The sequence below is a fragment of the Protomyctophum parallelum genome (genome assembly GCF_964188405.1).
Source record: "Protomyctophum parallelum genome assembly, chromosome: 2".
Taxonomy (NCBI): Eukaryota; Metazoa; Chordata; class Actinopteri; order Myctophiformes; family Myctophidae; genus Protomyctophum; species Protomyctophum parallelum.
In genome coordinates, this window is record NC_139699.1 from 35,348,522 (window position 1) to 35,367,345 (window position 18,824).

Below are 18,824 nucleotides of genomic sequence, written 5' to 3' on the forward strand. Positions count from 1 at the left end.
CCCTTTTAAAGAAAAAAGTAATTGAGAACACACGGTCCCCTCCCTCATACATTAGACAATATCAGTGAGTCAACCTTAATTGCATCTTTTGCATGTGATTTGTACTGTCTTTCGATTATGAAACATCCAAGACTTATTGTTTTTATTTGATTACATTTATTAATAAACTGATTGATTGAGACCAGGTTGGCTCATTTTATGTGTTGGTACTGTATTTTCTGCGTGAAAGATTGTGTAGTCTCCAACATCATGTATACTGAACTACAGTTAATCATTAAGCCACAGGAATCCGTAGAGAAAAAGTATTGATTCAGCTGAGAACAATCCTTGATTCCGGCTTAGTTAATATTCCGTGGACATTAACTTATTTAACCTAAAATTACCAGTTATCAAGCTATTCTTTTAATAATAAGTTACTATACAAACAATAAAACTCAATTAGTTTATCGTTGCTGCATGTTTAGGCATAACTGACAAGCCTTTCAGGCTGGTTTTACTAATCAGAGTAAAGTATAGTTATTTTGAGTTCTACTTGAGTATTAGCATTTTTCAATAGGACTACTTGTGACTTTCACTCCACAATATATCAAAGAGAAATATTGTACTTTTGACTCCATACAACTGGGAAGGACAAAAAGTACCTTATCTACAAGCTCACAATACGTTACATCGCTAGATCTGCTATTTTTAATCAATTTTGTGGATTTTTTGAGGGAAGATTTCTGCATTTCAGTCCATCAATTGCATTGATGCTGGTTTAGGAATGATCATGAAGAAAAATAATAAAACCGTGCACACTCATATCCTCCAGTGAAATGTATTAAACATTTCAAGCCAAAGCTTCACCAGGTCAAACTCGAAATGTGTGTACCCCACCAACATAAATAAGACACCACAGGTCATGTTATGAATTAGTGGGTGGAACAACAATATGGTCATGAAATGTGGGTCATGACCGAAAGAATAAGGTTGCGAATACAAGCGGTCGAAATGAGTTTTCCTCGACGGTTGGCTGGCATCTCCCTTAGAGATAGGGTGAGAAGTTCAGTCACACGAGAGAGAATCAGAGTAGAGGCGCTGCTCCTTCGCCTGGAAAGGAGCCAGCTTAGGTGGTTTGGGCATCTGGTTAGGATGCCTCAAGGGCGTCTCCCTAGGGAGGTCCTCGATGCACGTCCCACTGGGAGGAGACCCCGGGGCAGACCAAGGCTCAGTTGGAGGAAACACATCGACTCACTGGCCTTGGAACGTCTCGGAATCCCCCAGGAGGAAGTCACTAATATTGCTCTGGAGAGGGAAGTCTGGAGCACTCTGGTGGAGCTGTTTCCCCCGCAACCCGACTACGGATAAGCGGTTGAAGATGGATGGATGGATAATGCTTGAGCAGGGGTTTTCAACAGGTGGTCCGTGGACCACTGGTGGTCCGTGGAGGTATTGCATGTGTTCCCTGACCATACATTTACTAATAGGATTTGTTGATTTTTAAAAATGTCTTTCCAGTAGTTGAGAAACCGTGAACTGAATGACCTGGTGAGTGGTGACCTATGATGACCATACATGTATACAGTAATTATAGGGAAGTGCACCGGATTGTAAATGTATATAGTAAATGGACCATTGGTTGAGAAACAAACGGGATGCATAGCAAGTGATACAAAAATCTTAGCCAATATCCCCATTCCCCTCCTAACAATGGTCCCCAGGTTGATTCTGTCAGGGTGGTGGTTCCTCATTCACAATCAGTTGAAAACCCCAGTACTAGAGTGTAAAAATCACAAGTAGACTGTAGACATAGAATCATGATTACTCAAATCTAGAGATGTCCATAATTATGTAGCTTAATCTTGGGCAACGAGTTAGAAAGGGTTGTGCTCAGGTATGGTGCAATAAGGTGCATTTAAAGAAAATGACAGGAAATTAAATCATCTCTAGTATAATTCAGTACATAGTAAGGAGGAGACTGGTGGACAACAGCTGGCAGCAGCTGGAGTGATGCCAATGATGCCAATTTTAGTAAAAAGACCAATGTCTGGAACAGTGATATGAACAGCTCCATTCTGAACATAAAGTATATACTGTGACACACATACACAATGTGTCCACTTTTCTCATTATAAATACAAACTTGTGGTCTTGAAGGATATTGTAAAGTAATTCAGTTTCAGTAAGCTGCTGAGGCCCCCTTCTGTCTATAGCTATACACTGCAGGTATGCACATTTATTTTTGCATTCTAATCAAATAATTAAAGTGGACCAGTATTTCCATTCCAAATTGCCTTTTATTAAATCATCTTCTTAGTACTAGGTAGCAAAAACAACTTTGTATGAATTTAGATTAGATAAGAACATATTACTTAAAAGCCTAAAAACAAATAAATGTGCACAGAATAGTTCAGTAGTACATACAGAATGGTTTAAAGAGCTTCCCATAGCATACTTTTCCTTCAAAAGACTGATACATAAATGTATTTTATAAACAAGGCCATCTTGCATTTATCATAAGAGTGTCTGCAACATAATTAGGCCTGAATGTCAATCTTACGAGACAATCAAGATCAAGAATCAAGTCCAGCGGTAGTTTTTTGCTGTTGTCTTTTTTTTTAATTCAAAAGCAAAGTAATATTGTTTACAGAGAAAAGCATTTGGAAAGGCCAAAGGAGTTGCGACTACTAATTGCATTGGTGTGGTTTGGCCTTAAAACCTCTACACTAATCAAATATTATGAGCAAGTGGTGTGTCAAAGGATGTCTATGTAGATTGGCAAGGCCTCTGATGAGAAATGTTAATAACTAAGGCGAATTCAGGATATACACTGTATCACATGCACAACAAATTACACTTTCCCTCTACTAGTAAACAGTAAGGTCAATACCCCCCCCCCCCCCCATATCTTGTGTTGGTTGTCTTTGGCCATTCATGTTATGGTTTGGATCAAAAGTAGTACATAAAGTGCAAGTTTGTGGTAAAACTGAAAAGCTTTATTGTGTTAGAACTGTATATATAAAACAAAATTAAATGATTAATTAGCTTTACAGTTAGATCAATCATTAAAATAAGTGTATCTGTAGCATTATATAATATACCACCTTAAGAAATTACATTGGGGGGGGGGGGGAGGGTACAAAAAAAACAGCCCACATCTCAACAAATGACGAAAAATGAACAGATATGTCTGAAAACAGATTTGACGTGTCACCATGAGCTTTTGCAAAAAGGCTCTGTGAATGTTAATGCAAACATAATAATAATTAGGCCAAAGATGGAAGTAACCACAGGTTGGTAGAAAAGACATTGTTGTCATTTCACTGAATGTACCTTGGAGTGTGAGAACCTCAGTGTTTCTAAAGTCACAGAGATGTATTAATGTGAACGAATGTGAACCTATGGCTTCCTTGCACATTCCGTAGCTGGGATAGTCCCTTAAATCAACAAACTGTGGCCATTTAACATGACCAGGTAGGGGATGTACAGACTGGATTACCCAATACCTACTTCCCTGACAACATGACAAACCTGGTAAGACTGGACAGGCTGGTTTGACTCAATTGACTGGTTATGTGTCACAGCAGTAGATGAGAGTTATACAAAGAAATGCTGGATAATATCAGACTACCGTATGTAAATCGCAACAACTGTGAACCACTCCCTGGAAAAAGACAAGGGAAAAAAAGAAAGAGTAACGAAAGAATACAAACAGTAGTCCAAACAAGAAGCGACCAAGACAAATGGGAAAACGTTAAAACCATAGCAGGTCGACTAGTCGGCTAGTAAACTAGGCAACTAGTCAACTAGTAAAAATCACTAGAAGTGAAAGCCCTAGCTAAGATAAACTAAATATCCAAAATGCATCTTTCACTCATTTGATTGTGTAAAAATGCACTGCTCACTCATGCTTTCATTGAGATTTGTACAGACTACACAGCTGAGTGAGCTGGTTGGCGTTTGAATGAGGTAAAGTTAAGCTTTGAGAAGATCTGTGTGAGATTTCAGTGAAGCCATCTTCACTGTGATGTGAATGTGAAGGGAGAGAATGGAGGGAGGGACAATCCGTATGTGATTTAAGAGTGGTTAACAGTTTTCCTGGCCTGGTTCTGTGGAGATGACGACACAAGAGTAGCACAGCAGCAGCTGTGACTGCAGGTGACTTAGGTCTTCTTCTTCAGCTCTTCGAACCGTCGTGACAAGTCGTCAAAGTCAATGTCGTCGGAGGAGGTGGTGTTCCTCCCGAAGGACGACGTAGGCAGTGTGTCAGGAACGGAGGGGAGCTCCGGCAAAGCATTGTTGTCATAGATCTGAGCTGAGGGGCCAGACGCTGAAGAATAGGATACAACACCACAATCAAAGGGATGCACACACAACCTTATGCTGCGTTCACACGAGGTAGATGCAAAGATGCAAAGATCACAGGCTATTTGTCACTTTGTATATCTGTTGCTCACACGGTCGTTGACGTCATCAAGCGTGACGTAGTGACGTGTCATTGCAGCTACAGTTGTAGCTTTGTAGCTTTGCATCTGGAAGTTGAACTCAGCTCATTTGTAGCTTTTGCAGCAGCTACAAACGTCGGATGTCGCTGGCTTCCATTGACAATGAATGGTAGACTGTATATGAAGCGTCGGCCATTGCATTGCGACGTAGCCTGAACCAATCAAATATAACTAATAAATAGTAGCGTGTAGATCTCAAACAATACAAGTGTTTAGGGTCGCGAAACCTCGCTCAAATAGACTCTGCGAGCGAATATAGGAGGGGTGGACGAAGTCGATGCATGGCGCGTTGTCGCTCGCGGTACGTCAGAACAGTCACAATGAAAAACATGCAGTCTAATGAGATTTCATTGTTTGTTCTCTCACATCGCTGGCAGTGTAGAATAGATGAGGTGTTACAATTACACACCTAACTCAATATGCAGTGTAAAATTATAAATAAATGTACACAACAATGGTCAGACTGAGTTCAGTGGAGAAATCAATGATACGCGTGCCAATTAAAATGTCACACATACCCACACATATTAGAAGGTACAATAATTAAAAGGACAACTTGACAATCATTAGACTTTGCTCAATTTACATGGGATACATCCAACAGAACTCACCCATTGCCTGGGAAGGATCAGAGGGTTTGAGAGATAGATCATCGATCTGAAACATATGCATAATTCATTACAGGCAAACAATCATCCCCTCACATGAAATTGTGTTTTAAAGGTTAGTAATCAAATGAAAATGACATAACCATTCAATTATATGACTCAGCAGCAGGTGAGCCAGTAGGTGATTATCATTATAATGGAGAGAAAGAAAGTGTAGGTAGGAAATCCAGCCATTGCATTCCTGGGAAAGCCCATCACCTTCTAATAAACCTAAACATTTCTTAACCAAATCGTATGTGGAACATTTTATCCTCTGACAAAAAAGTATGTACACTCTGGCCTGCAACCTATCCAGCTACACTAATCCAAGACAATGGCCATGCAGTTCGAGAGCTTTGTTCTCATTCTCACAGCACACGCAAAAGTATTATGCGAAGGATGATAGCTGCTTTCCTCACCGTTAATGCACTTACACCATCTACAGTTAATATAAAACCCCATGACACCATGTTATTGTGCAACATTTCAACCTGAAGTACTGTGATGCAAAATACATCACTTCCTGTGATTTTATTTAATTCAAATTTGTTTTTTTTCTCTCTTTTTTTCTCTTTCTTCTTTTTTTTGGCGTGAGCAAGACACATTCAAGCATTTATTGACTACATGGTTAGTAATAAGCAGTTCATATAGTACGCAACTGATCTTAGCTCCATAACCCAAAGACTCTGTGGCCTCTAGTTTGAGGGCAATAACCTGGCAGACGCAGTGTTTTATCCGAGATCCATGCAGACACTAACAAAATCGGTATCGGCGCCATGGTGTATGGCATTCCTGATGTGGGCGTGTGCAATTTTCTACTGACTAATAATGTACAATGTTACTAATGAAAGCCATATCTACTCAGCAAACAAATATTACATAATTCTACCTCTTTATTTGGAGAACAATGTTGACTGGAATCTGGATACGATAGGGCCCACACATTGAACATAAAATGCTCATATAAATTGGAATAAAAGTTCTTGTGGTCCGATTGTTAGTGCCAGCGTTATCGATACTGCTGCTACAGTATGTGTCAAATTTGCAAGACCAAACATTAACACTACCACCGTCAAACTAGAGGCCACAATGTTAACATAAGACTGCAGAAGAAAAGTCAGGTGACAGACAAGCTAAAATGAACTGCTCTTCCCTGAGTGGTGCCCTGCCCTGTCCATCTGTCCATCTGAGTGCAGTGGCTGGAACAGGAAGGAGTGGGGGGCAAGGGTTTGAAGGGCTCAGTCACTTACAGACTCATATGTGGGGGGACAGCTGGGCAACTGAGGGGGCAGCCCTCCTCCCCCACCGGGCTGGAAGTTGTTAAAACTGTTGTAGGTCCCAAAAGGGGCACCAAAGGGCTCCTGGAGAACAAATGAACAAGGTACGTACAAATCAGAATTTCTTTGACCGTAAATGGCATCAACATAATGAGTAAGGATGACTTACTGCTCCTTTGGGAGGAGGATAGTTGAACGCTGTTGGCATTGGCATGGGCATTGGCATAGCACCAGCAGTGAAACCTCCACCACCTCCTCCTCCTCCTCCTCCTCCTCCACCACCCTTCTTATTGTCCATAGTGTCCACGTCAATCAAGTCTGCCTCCTCACCAGGACAGAGCTCAGGCTGCAGAGAAAACCACATGGTCAGAGGCCATTGGTTATTTATGTTTGTTCTACAGTTAGTTGTCTTATGTCAAACTGTAGTATCAAATAGATGGTTTGTGACTTTATACCTAAAGTTAGAAAGCAAAGATATCTCACCCTGACCATGGCGTCTGGCTCATAGGGCACATTGTAGTTCTTGGCGATCTCAATCAAGTAGCGCTCCACCAGGATCTTAGGAGGGGCCTCCACACTCAATTTGTGCATCAGCTAAAATAATAAAATTTGACATGCAATTCAATGATCTACAACAAGTAACTCTACACCCTTGGAAACAAAGAAAAGACTCATGGGAATAAAACACCTACCCTGTCATTGACTGTGCCAATCTGGTTTGTCCTGCATAGCTTGCCATACTCCTTACTGTATTTTGCACACAGCTGGTCAGACACCTGCAAGTAGGGAGATCAAATTATCAATCCACCAAGCCTTTACATTTGAGTAAATTGCACTAAGTATAGGTAGAGGACCCTGTATAGGGATGACCGGGGTCTCTCAACAAAGTATATAGGGTTTAAGTGGTCAAACTAAAAATATATATTTTTAATATTTTCCCAGAGGAAGATGACAGCTTCCTTAGTTAGTCTTTGGTGCATTCAAAGATTGTGGAATACAAAGATAGGTCGTCTTAAAATAAGACTAGTCAACATCTAACTTACAATAAATACATACTTACTATTTTGAGTTCTGCCACCTCTGACTGCAGACGGGGAGCGGCCCAGATAAGGGTGGATACAGCTTCCTGTAGGCCAGGGTCAAGCTCCCTGACAGGAAAATGGGTTGAAGGAAGAGAGCACAGTGGTGACAAGGAAGTAAAACAGTTAGTGCCTACTGGTCATAAAAGCACTGCCCTATGGTGTCTCTTAATTGAATACATTATGAGCGTTAGCCAAGCCACTCACTTCATAGACTGAATAAGACCAAAGCGTGCCAACAGTAAGTCACAGTATAGCTCCAGGATCTCCATGGCTTCCACCAGGTAGTCCTCTCTGATGATGTGCTCAACACGAATGCGTGCCCGCTCATCCTTCCCTGATGACAGGTAATCTGCTATCTCCTTTCTTGCCTTCTGAGCTAGCTCCGCTAGAGTTCAAATTAATCACACAGAGAAAGAGGGCACAGTTAGACCTACCATGAAAGATTACTGTAACATACATTTTGAACTTAAAATGAAAGGATTTAATGTACTGTAGCCAATTGTTCGGTAAGAGTGTAGCCCTGGGGATCTCTCTAGTGGCCATGTTGTGCTCCTCACTGCCAAATGGTAATTCCATACGCTCTAGCAATCCAGTAATAAATAGCTCTCTCAGAATTTGGCGCCATTCAGAAAACACTTTGATTTTAATAATACGTGTGGCCATATGCCCTTGACCAACAATCATCTTTTTCCTCCCTCGCGAGAGGACTCAGCTTTTAAAACATGGCACGTCAATGGCTTGATTTTCTTTAGCGACTTATTCATAGATGGCACATTTGCATCCTTTAAAAACCTCCATGATGACCATGAGCTACCAAATTCTCACTTTTTCAGATACCTCCAAGTTCGAAGTTTTGCTAAGGAACACTTTCCATTTCCAGCTATGCCAGATAAGAGTATAGTAGACACCATACTAGACTGGGACCCATACACCAAAGGTAGCATATCTAATATATATAAGGCTTTACAGGAGATTGGCCCTCCTCTCTTGGATAAAACAAAATCAGCCTGGGAACAGGACCTGAATTTAGAGCTGGAGGAAGAGACGTGGGAACTCTCTTTGAGGCGTATTCATACTACCTCTTTATGTCTTAGACATTGCCTAATTCAATTCAAAATAGTACATTGTTTGCATTTCTCGAGAGAAAAACTATCTAAAATGTATCCTGACATTGACTCTACTTGTATAAGATGTCATCTGGAGCCAGCCTCTGTTGGACATATGTTCTGGGGATGCACTTCCCATTTTGGAATAGTATTTTTGATGCTTTCTCAACCATCTGTCATATGCCAATTGCGCCCAACCCGATAACTGCTATATTTGGAGTTCCCAACGACGATGCAACAATTACCTCTCCCCAAGCCAATTTCATAGCTTTTGCTTCACTCATAGCGAGGAGACTTATTCTCCACAATTGGAAATCTGATAAACCTCCAACATTTACAAGTTGGGTCAAGGATGTTCTATCCTTTACCATTGGAGAAGCTCAGATACAACAGGTACAAATCTTGCCAGAAATTTGTAAAGGCTTGGTCCCCTTTCCTTGAATTCACCCTTTCACTGTCTTCTGATACATTGTCACTTTGATGATGTGTCCTAAGTGTTTTCCTACATGTAATTTGGTTCACTGTGTAGCCCCTTAATCTAGTAAAAGGCTCATTTTATTTTATTGTATTTATTATTTATATCCTTTACTACCTGTTTATTTTTATTTTTTTGTCTTGTTTTGTGATGGAACCGGGGAGGGTGGGGTATATGTGGGGTTGTTTGTCTACAAAAATTGAAAATGTTATAAATAAAGTTATTAAAAAAATAAAAGAGTGTAGCCCTGGATCAAGACTGTCATAGACACAAACTGACATTTGTGTACCTGTGGCAGTCTGGTGACTTTCCTCAAATAGAGTTTAGAGTTCTGTGGCCCTTACTGGACATATGGTCCGGTAAGTACTTTATATTTAAAAAAGATTACATGGAGATGTACACAGAACTGTCTCTAAACACCCTTTGGGGAAAGTGTCCAAGACAGATGTCAGAATCAAATCAAATACTGTACGACAGTCAAAAGTTTGAGTGGATCAAGTTTAACTTACTCTTCTTTTTCTCCAATAGTTTAAGGCGGTTGATGACCAGCCGCAGGTTGACTCGGAGCCTCTCTGCTTTGAAACCTCCTCCCAGCATGATGTTCAGTTCTCTGTGGACAGGATGATGGGAAAGAGCCCGTCACTCCGTCAGTCACTACCATGGAAAAACAAATCACACTCATGAGGCGCAGGGCACTCTTTATCATCATACATGACATTCCGTGCTCAGCCAATCAAATTGTGATCACTGTGCTCGTACACAAAAAGACACGAAGCTGTGCATACACCTCAAAATCAACAACTACTGTTAGAGAGGTTCTCCATTACCTTAGAGAGAACTTTTTTAGGTAGATGGTTTACGGATAATAATAATATAACAAACTTTATTTATAAAGTGCTTTTCGAAAACAATGCGTTTACAAAGTGCTTTACAGTGTCAAGGGATAACCGACAGCAATCAAATGAAATGCATAAAATAGACAGTATAAGACAATAGAATCAAAGCATATGCATACAGTATATGAAAATGAGCAACATGATAAATCTAAGGAAGTGATTTGAAAGTTGACACTGAGTTAGCTAGCCTTAAAGCCAGAGGTAGGTCATTCCAGAGTCTGGGTGCCCGGGCAGCAAAAGCCTGGGCACCAGGCACGAAGGGAGTAGGGACGAATGGAGCTGTCAATAACAGTTGAATCATATTTTATCTTTTTTATTGGATTCCCACTTACTTGCAATAATGCACTAAGCACTTCTCTTCATTACACGGTATACGCCGGTTTATATTAGGCAATGTGACGTCATGCTATGACGCTGTCATCCTACCAAATTGGGCGCCTTCATCATACAGAGCCTCGTTTCCGTGGCAACAACTACAACTTCATCAACAATAGAGGCCTACTAAATTAAACAAAATCTTTAAAGATTCTTCTCCCATGTGTGGAAAGTGTTTAACGGAACAAGGGACTTTGTCTCATCAGTTTCTTCAATGTCATAAATTGCAATGTTTCTGGAATGAAAATTTTGATTTCTTGGCTAAAGCTTATAAAAGAGACTTCCCCCCGGCACCTCTAGTTGCACTCTTCGGTGTGGTGGAACCAGATCAAGTCCAAAACAAATACGAGGTACAGGCCATCTCGCTCGCTACACTGCTAGCTAGGAAGTTAATACTACAAGCCTGGAAATCTGGACAGTTGACATGTGGCTAAGGGAGCTGGGAGGAGTGTTGCATTTGGAGAAAATTAGATTTACCTTGTCGAAAAGGGAACACCTTTATCTAAAAATCTGGTCGCCCATTATTGAGATGCTTGTTACGTTGGACTGAGGTGGTGGAATTCAATGTTGATCTGCCCCGTAATGTCATCTAATTAATGTACCTATGAATGTTTGATATGTGTATACTGTATGTATGTTTATATTGTCTATGAGGGTACACATGTATGCATATGTCTTATTTTCCATATCAGAAATGTTTTTTAGACTTGATTGTGATGTTGTTTCTGTCCTCGGAGTGCCGTGTAGTCATCAGCCTTGTCAGTTATTATTTTATTGTTTTTGTCTTTTTCTTTGAGTTATGTTTTGTCTCTTTTTATTGTAAGTCTCTTGTTTGTATGTTTTTTGCTATTTTTTGTCCGATCTGTAATTTTCTGGTAAATCATTACTGAAATGCTTTTATGCCAAAAATCATAATAAACAGATGTTTTAAAAAAAAACAATAGAGGCCTGAGGTGCACATGCAGAAAGTGACTTTAACGCCGTTTAATTTCAGATAGGACTTTTCTGTTTGGATGTATGGGCTGTCAAGGCCAGAAAGTAGTTCTTTGCCACTCACTGGTGTTCCCGCAAGGCGCATAACTTCTGGTATGTTGATGATGTCAAACGCATACATACTGTCTTGTTCATGATAAAAAAATCACACCCATGTGAAATGAGGGGAGCTCTTGTCATCGTACATCAATTTATGTTAGCGGACATTTAACATTGCTACATAAGGTGGTCCCTTATTGGTCACACGCTCCCACCAACATGTGATTATTTAGCTGATTTGCTTGTTTACATATGATTGTTTTCCCTTCAATGTCAATGGCGTTTAATGTTTTGTTGTGCTCTTATCATACATCATCATCATCATCTCATATTGGCCAATCAGAATGCCTATTGCCTGTGATTGGTTCTGATTTTCTCATTTACATATGACATTTCATTTCTGTCAATGGCAAATATTGAGACGTGTGGAGACAATATTTAGCAAACATTTGACCTGAATTCCCCTTTTATTGTCAATGGCAAAAAAAAGATACATGATCGAAACCCATGACGTCATATAGCTATTGTTTTGGTTCTACACCTCTGGTCCGTTGACTCATGACATCATGTGACATGACCACACAGGACAAAAACACCAACTCGTTTGGCAACATTAGATAGAGAACACTAAAACCTACCGGGCTAAGTAGGCTATATATGTTTGGTTAACATGGTTAATAGCTTGACCCTTATTTCCCCACAGTGTATTTATTATATCTGATAATGACGGTAAGGTTACGTAACAACGTTACGTACTGGAGAGAAATGTGCAGCGCTAACTTTAGCTGGCTAGCCTTTCTGACCTGCTAGCTACCTTAGCTAAACATCAGGCTAACTAAAGTAACAGAGGTTTGAGTCTTAATCAAAGGTGCAACAGTATCTGGACGACAAAAATAAAGAGCGAAGCTCTTAGCAGTTCATATAGTAATGTCAAATAAACACCCGACAGCAACAGTACCTGCGTGAGTGCGTGTATCCTCAGTAAAGTATAGCAAACGGCAACTTATTTGGGTCGTTGCCTGAGTGTCTGGTTTCTGGTCTGCCGTTTCACTTCCGTGAAAATATGATCCATTCGTTACGTCATGGGTATTTTTGATTTTGTGGGCGGCTTGAATTATATTCACCACTAGAGCGCGCTGCTGAGACATACACTGACAAATGCACAAAATGATTTGTTCTATTATGCCTTCCTTCACATTAGATACATTCTATTCTATTTTAAAAACCCATCTGTGACTTGTTTACATCAACACCGCCCACAAGACTTATGTATTCAAAGGATTTGGGATTTCAGTCCCTTACACCCATATGATTTGACATTAGTTTAAATCACCATAATAATTAAAATAAAAAGAAAGCTTGAATGATCAGAGGAAATTGTGCTTGGTTCAATATAGTAGGAAAACAGTATTGCCTTTTTTCCTCCTCTCCATTTTTATATCCATTTCCAACTAAAATTGATGCATTCTTGCTTTAGTGGGCAAATCTAAACCTACCAAAGTACTTTAGCAGGGTCGACCTTCAGAGCCGTCTATCAAAGGAACCCATGTGAGAAAGATACTGTATTTTTTTCACGATATAAACTTTATTTAAAACAGAACAGATTTAAACCCTCAGTCATTCCACATGAATATTTAAAACAACTCAGGGCACATTATTTTCTTTTTACTGACTGGTTAAGATATTGCAAGTTTCTTTACAAAAAGAAAGCTATCTGTACAAAGAAATTATCACTCTGAAGCACAGTAAAGTATAAAAGAATATCCGCATACTGAATTACAGCTCCCAATACTTGATTGACTAAACATTTTAGAATTGTATACACTGACTTAATGCCAGATTTTTTGTGCCGTCAACCCCTAACTGGTCCCTGGACACTTATATTTATAGAACCTAAATGCAGAGGACAAATTTCATACATTATGTGAAAATAGTGACCAAAATACCCACTTTCCCTTTCCGTAGGGAGGACGTGAGTATTCTCTGCGTAGAGTGGACCGAGTTCCATTCTCATCAAGGTCAAACATTTGTACAGAAAGAGAGGTACTCCCAGCTGGTTTCATTCACATTCCTGCCTCAGATCTAGAGGGCATTAGTCTCTGCCCTCAAAAAATACATGTGTATTTATTAAACAAACGTTTTGACGTTACTCGTTTAATAGACTGTGGGAGCAGTCACAATGGTTTGCGGATGTTTTACTTGACTCTTTTATCCAGACCAGCACCCATCGCAATTCACTTATACAGTATGTGCGTGTATTATCCTTGAACTCCTATTATTCTCCACCCTACCAGAACTAAGGGTGCGCCAACTACACGCTACCAATCAGCATCATGGTAAATGGTGCACTTTAGCCCATCGTGAGGACATGAGTATTCTCTGCGTAGAGTGGACCGAGTTCCATTCTCATCAAGGTCAAACATTTGTACAGAAAGAGAGGTACTCCCAGCTGGTTTCATTCACGCTACACGCTACCAATCAGCATCATGGTAAATGGTGCACTTTAGCCCATCCTCCAGGAGACACCTCCACATCATAATCCATCCCCACTGGTAGAAAAGTCCAACATAGGCACTAAATGAGTAGGGTTAAATGTTTTGTAATTATTTTCAACTCAGGCAAATGCCACCTGACCCTGTTAGGTGGAAATGTTTCTAAGTATTAGGAGTTGTTATCTAGTGTGCACATATCAACTCCTTCAATCTACTCTAACGTCCCAACATAACTATAATTTGAGTTTGCCGACAGACACTTCCTTATGTTTCTTCTTCTTCTTCAAGGCCTGGTCCTTGACACTTTTGATTTGGCTTTTAACCTGATCCTGCAGTTGAGAGAAGAAGGCTTGAGAGGAACGTACAGCCTTGTCTTTCCCTTCATCCTGTAACAAGAAAGTTTATCAGTGTTAAGTTCAGCACCAGCCTTACTCAGTTTCCCATCTATAATTTACCGTGTTTATCATACAGGACACATATTCTCAGACTCTTATACTGTATATATATATATATATATATATATATGGGACGTCTAATTTGTTGTCAATACCACTTTGACACTAACCTTAAGAATTTTGGCTTTGCCCCCCTTTGTGATTTTCTGGAGGTTTTGTGCCACCTCTGCCTTGGTTGGTTTTTTGTTTTCACCAACTCTAGTCTCCTTTTCACCAACTCTAGCCTCCTTCTCCTTTTGTCGCCTCTCCTTCTCCTTAATTTTGAGACGCTTCACCGTCTTCTTCTTGCGTCTCTCACGCTTCTTGTCTGTTGATGTCTTCTCAGAGTCACCAAGCACATCACCCGCGTTGCTCTTCTCCTTTGGTTAGAGATTAATTAGTCAATTTTTCAATAATATACACACACAAAATAATATCAGCTGGTATATTGTCTAACAAACCTTGACTTCCTCTGGTGCCAAGAGAGTAGCATCACTAGCACTGACTGGAGCCACCTCCTCCATGGCGATGGAAGGCAAGTTAGACACCACTTTAACCTCAGGGACAGGCTGTGGAACAGGATAGGAAGTATGAGTGTAGCCTTTCACTACTACATTGCAACTTTTTGGATTGTAAAACTTCAGGAAACTATTTTAAATAAAATGACATAAAATAAAATGACAAGGAATTACTTTAATCAATCTGCATGCATTAACAAATAAAAAGCTACGGAGAAGCAATAGGGATACAATAGTAATGCATCTAAATACATTTCAATATGTAAATTCAAGTCCTTCACAACAGGCATAGAGTGAGAATTAGGAAAAAAATGCTTGTACATTTAGCTGGCTTATTAAATACTTTCCAAGATGCCCAATCATGGGAAATCTTTCAAAAAAGGCAAGTCATGTTGCCAACTCTAATTTACCATTAAATTCCCCAACAGTGGTAATTGTTTACCTTTTTCTCCCAAGGATGCATGGGAAGCATCGATAATTTTGAGACCATATGCACTGTAGGAAATTGTGTTTTGTCATTATTTCACACAGACACTTACTGGTTTGGGAGTGAAATGGAAGTTGGAAAGAGCATCAAGCTTCAGGAAAAGTGTGTCCGTAAGCTTCTGAATTTCCACATGGGCTGGTTTTTCAACTTCATCTGTCTTTTCCTGAAATGCAAGAAAAAAGGACCATTTACACACATTTGTGTTGTAGTTTATGAAATCTGGTGTGTGTAAATATTTGGCACAGAGCAGTACTGTAGATCAGCCTGTCTCTGAGTGAATCGCTGGTAGAGAGGACAAAGGGAGACAAACCTGTGTCATCTTGAGGTACTCCTGCTCATAAACCTGTGCCAGGCTCAGCTTGCTCTTCTCATGGTCCAACGTTAACCTCTTCTTGTATTCAAACGTGTCCTCTTTGGGTTTATTCTTACGCACCACATCATCAAACACCTGATGAAACAAAACATGTCAAAGAGCTGTGATACAGGATCAATATGGGAAGCTGGGGTGGGTGAAGGCCGATTTATGCAGACAAAACTAGCCTAAGTTAAATTATCTCAACTCCGGGCTGGTTGTGGTCACACAAATCATACACGACACTCACGTCACATTCATTCTATGCGAGCCACGGTTAGCTTCCGGTTGTGGTGCTTCACATGCCGTCGCATGGAGTTAGAATCTCTGCACACGACGGTTTGACGCCTCAGCATTTGTTAGCAACTTCCCTGCCATCACCCATGTGTGACTGACTGTCCCCTAAATCAGCCATACCCACACACACACTCTGAGAGCCTGACATGACAGTGTGATTCATCTGTTCCATCATGTGTGGTGATAGTGACTGGTTTTATACCAATATGCATGGCAAGCAGACGGGTTATCTTGATGCACAGAAAACAACTTTGAATGGAAACTGTCATTTGTCCTTTAATATTGATGAACTAAATGTCCAATGTTTACACAATATATAGTATTGTAATGTAGGATCCATATACTGACCTGATCTTTTATTCTCTGTTTGATAATATCCTCTAGCTGTAGTGTAGTTTCCTCTGTGACAGCAGGGGCTAGGAGAGAGTAACGAAATAACTACTAAATTACTACACAAAGCACACATATGGTTTGGAATCAATGCTGCATTCTTTTGTACACACAAACATGAGGAACACATAGCATTGCCACACCTACCCAGTCTGGATGCCTGATCAAACTGCACATCTTCCTCAAGCATGCTGTTCTCTGGACGAGTCTGAGCTGTCGCCTCTCCAGACAACTGCCATGGTTTATCTGAAAGCGCTGATTTCTCCAACTGTTGGATCTTCTCTGTCATCTGAACGCAGGAATCAGAGAATGTATGATAGCTAGTTGATATGACAACATTTCAATACACATTTTTATCAAGGCCTAGTCAGTAAGTGACAACATTTAACATCAAACTTAGTGTAAACTAATAACACTGCAAACAGTGCAAATGGAAAAAAGCGAATTCAACATAGACGAAGTAAAATTACAATAAAATAACGAAAAGGACAAGTTAGGATACCTTTTCTTGTCGTTTCTCAAATGATGACTTGTATGCAGACTTTTCTGAGTTTTGGTCCTTCCTTCCTAAAATGTCTTCGATGTCTTCTCCCTCACTCTCTTCTTCTCCCTCGCTCGCCTCTTCTCCAGAAAGGTTAAAGGTCACTCTTTTCTGTCTCATCTCTTTCTCCTTAATTGTGCCCCTGGTACAGAATAAATGCACATTAGCTGGCATCAAATATCAATTCACATTAATTAATTTAATTATATTTCACTTACTCGTCTTCATCATCCTCATCAACTTCCTCTTCAGGGTCTTCCTGCATGCCTTCCATGCTGTCATCCTCGTCTTCTGACTGGTGGTCTGCTTTACCAGATTCACTTTCCACAGCATCAAAGAAGTCTTTGTACTTGAGATTCCTGGAACTCTTCAGCTGCAATAAATTGGAATTAACATGTATCCTGCTACACACTGTCACTATTGCTGCTACTTTACAATACAAATATATACTATACTGATTTATTACCAATACTTGTTTAAGTATTTTTGTCTAGTAATAATTAAATTAACTACTAAAGTCTCATTAAAACAATCTCTTGTGAGCTGGTAGATCTTCAAATGTGTGAAATACTTTTATGTATTACATAATGGCAAGGAATGACTTGACTTACAGCTCCGTGTTTCTTCTGTTTTTTAAAAGAAATGTCTTCATCTAGGTCAAGATCATCATCATCATCCGAGGGTAAGTCCTGAAAATAGTCTATGTCTTCCACCCCCTCCTTCCCTTCCTGCTTGTCCATATCATCCAGAAAGGATTCCATCTCTGACAGCTTGAAGAACTTGTCATCAACCTCAGAGGGCACACCCGCTGCCTTAGAGGCCTTGCCTACAGCCCGTTTCCTTAGCTTCTCTCGTTTTTCCAAAGCGTCCACATCAAAATCTATATCAGAATCCTCATCTGTGAAATCCCCTTCTCTATCCTCACACTGTTTCTTAGGCTTCTTGTGTGGCTCCTCCGCCTCCTCCTCTTCACCAATATCCTCCCCCATTTCCTCATCAATGTTGTTGTCCTCATCTTCTTCCTCCTCCAGGATGGTCAATGCATCATCTGAGATAATGTCATTGACCACAGTCTCAAAACGTCTCAGCACAGCAGTGTTCTGCAATTCCAGCTCCTGCCAGATCTGCTCCTCATCAAAGTCCTCCACAACCAACTGCTCCAAGGGGCTGCTTTTACAATCCCTGGGCTCCTGCCCCTTGTGGAAGTCATATAGAACCTTTGTGAGCGACGTAAAGTCTGCTGCCACATCATCTTGAAGACTGGGGAAAAAGAAAACAACATTTTAACAGTCAGTCAGTGTAACAATCGGATCATTTGAGTGATATCAACAGGGTCTGGAACAAAATTGACCCTAAGGATTTTTTACACAACAGGTCCATTGGTTCTATTTCTACTGTAAAGAGTTGACACGCACAGTGTATGTGTTGATTTGCTATGGTGGCTATGGGTAGCCTGCTAGCTACCCAGCTATCACAGTGGCCACGCATGCTAGCATTCTCGAAACAAGACATCAATGTTGAGACATTTTTAAGAAAGTGTAACCACGACTGAACTTACTCTAGGAAGTTTTCTGTGTGAGAAGTGTTTATATTTAATTTATTTGCACAGTCCTCCAGCATAGACCGTACATCTTCGGTAGCCATCGTTGAATCAGCTCCCCCTCACATGGGCACACGTGTGTTTCGGGTAAATAGGTCCCCCCAGAAGTTACTTAATGTGAAAAGGTTCCGGGGTACGGCTGGAAACATAGATGGCTGGAAATATGGCTCCGTCTTTTGAGCTAATTTAGAACTTCCTGTCTGAGAGCTAGCTAATTTAAGACATCCGGTTGCCTTCAGAATAAAATAAGGTTATTTAATTAATAATTATTACATTACATTATTAGTATTATTATTACATTACAGTTATTGTAAAGACACACATTATGTTTCTGTGTAA

The 18,824-nt window shown here is 40.2% G+C and overlaps 2 protein-coding genes across 2 annotated transcripts; both read right to left on the reverse strand.

The window, feature by feature from the left end:
* Window positions 1–2,953: 2,953 nt before the first annotated feature.
* On the reverse strand, window positions 2,954–12,435 carry ist1 (IST1 factor associated with ESCRT-III). Its single transcript, XM_083760133.1, has 10 exons — window positions 12,333–12,435; window positions 9,581–9,725; window positions 7,695–7,875; window positions 7,469–7,556; window positions 7,101–7,184; window positions 6,892–7,002; window positions 6,578–6,754; window positions 6,382–6,492; window positions 5,096–5,141; window positions 2,954–4,309 (listed from the first exon to the last, which is right to left on the reverse strand). The coding sequence occupies exons 2-10, from the start codon at window positions 9,666–9,668 to the stop codon at window positions 4,143–4,145; spliced, it is 1,053 nt and encodes a 350-aa protein (XP_083616259.1). The 5' UTR covers window positions 9,669–9,725; window positions 12,333–12,435; the 3' UTR covers window positions 2,954–4,142.
* A 504-nt stretch (window positions 12,436–12,939) lies between these two features.
* mphosph10 (M-phase phosphoprotein 10 (U3 small nucleolar ribonucleoprotein)) lies at window positions 12,940–18,572 on the reverse strand. Its single transcript, XM_083760189.1, has 11 exons — window positions 18,444–18,572; window positions 17,497–18,145; window positions 17,104–17,258; window positions 16,847–17,027; window positions 16,492–16,633; window positions 16,303–16,370; window positions 15,616–15,753; window positions 15,358–15,468; window positions 14,762–14,869; window positions 14,432–14,680; window positions 12,940–14,252 (listed from the first exon to the last, which is right to left on the reverse strand). Exons 1-11 carry the CDS (start codon window positions 18,527–18,529, stop codon window positions 14,100–14,102), a joined length of 2,040 nt encoding a protein of 679 aa, XP_083616315.1. The 5' UTR covers window positions 18,530–18,572; the 3' UTR covers window positions 12,940–14,099.
* Between the last annotated feature and the right edge of the window lie 252 nt (window positions 18,573–18,824).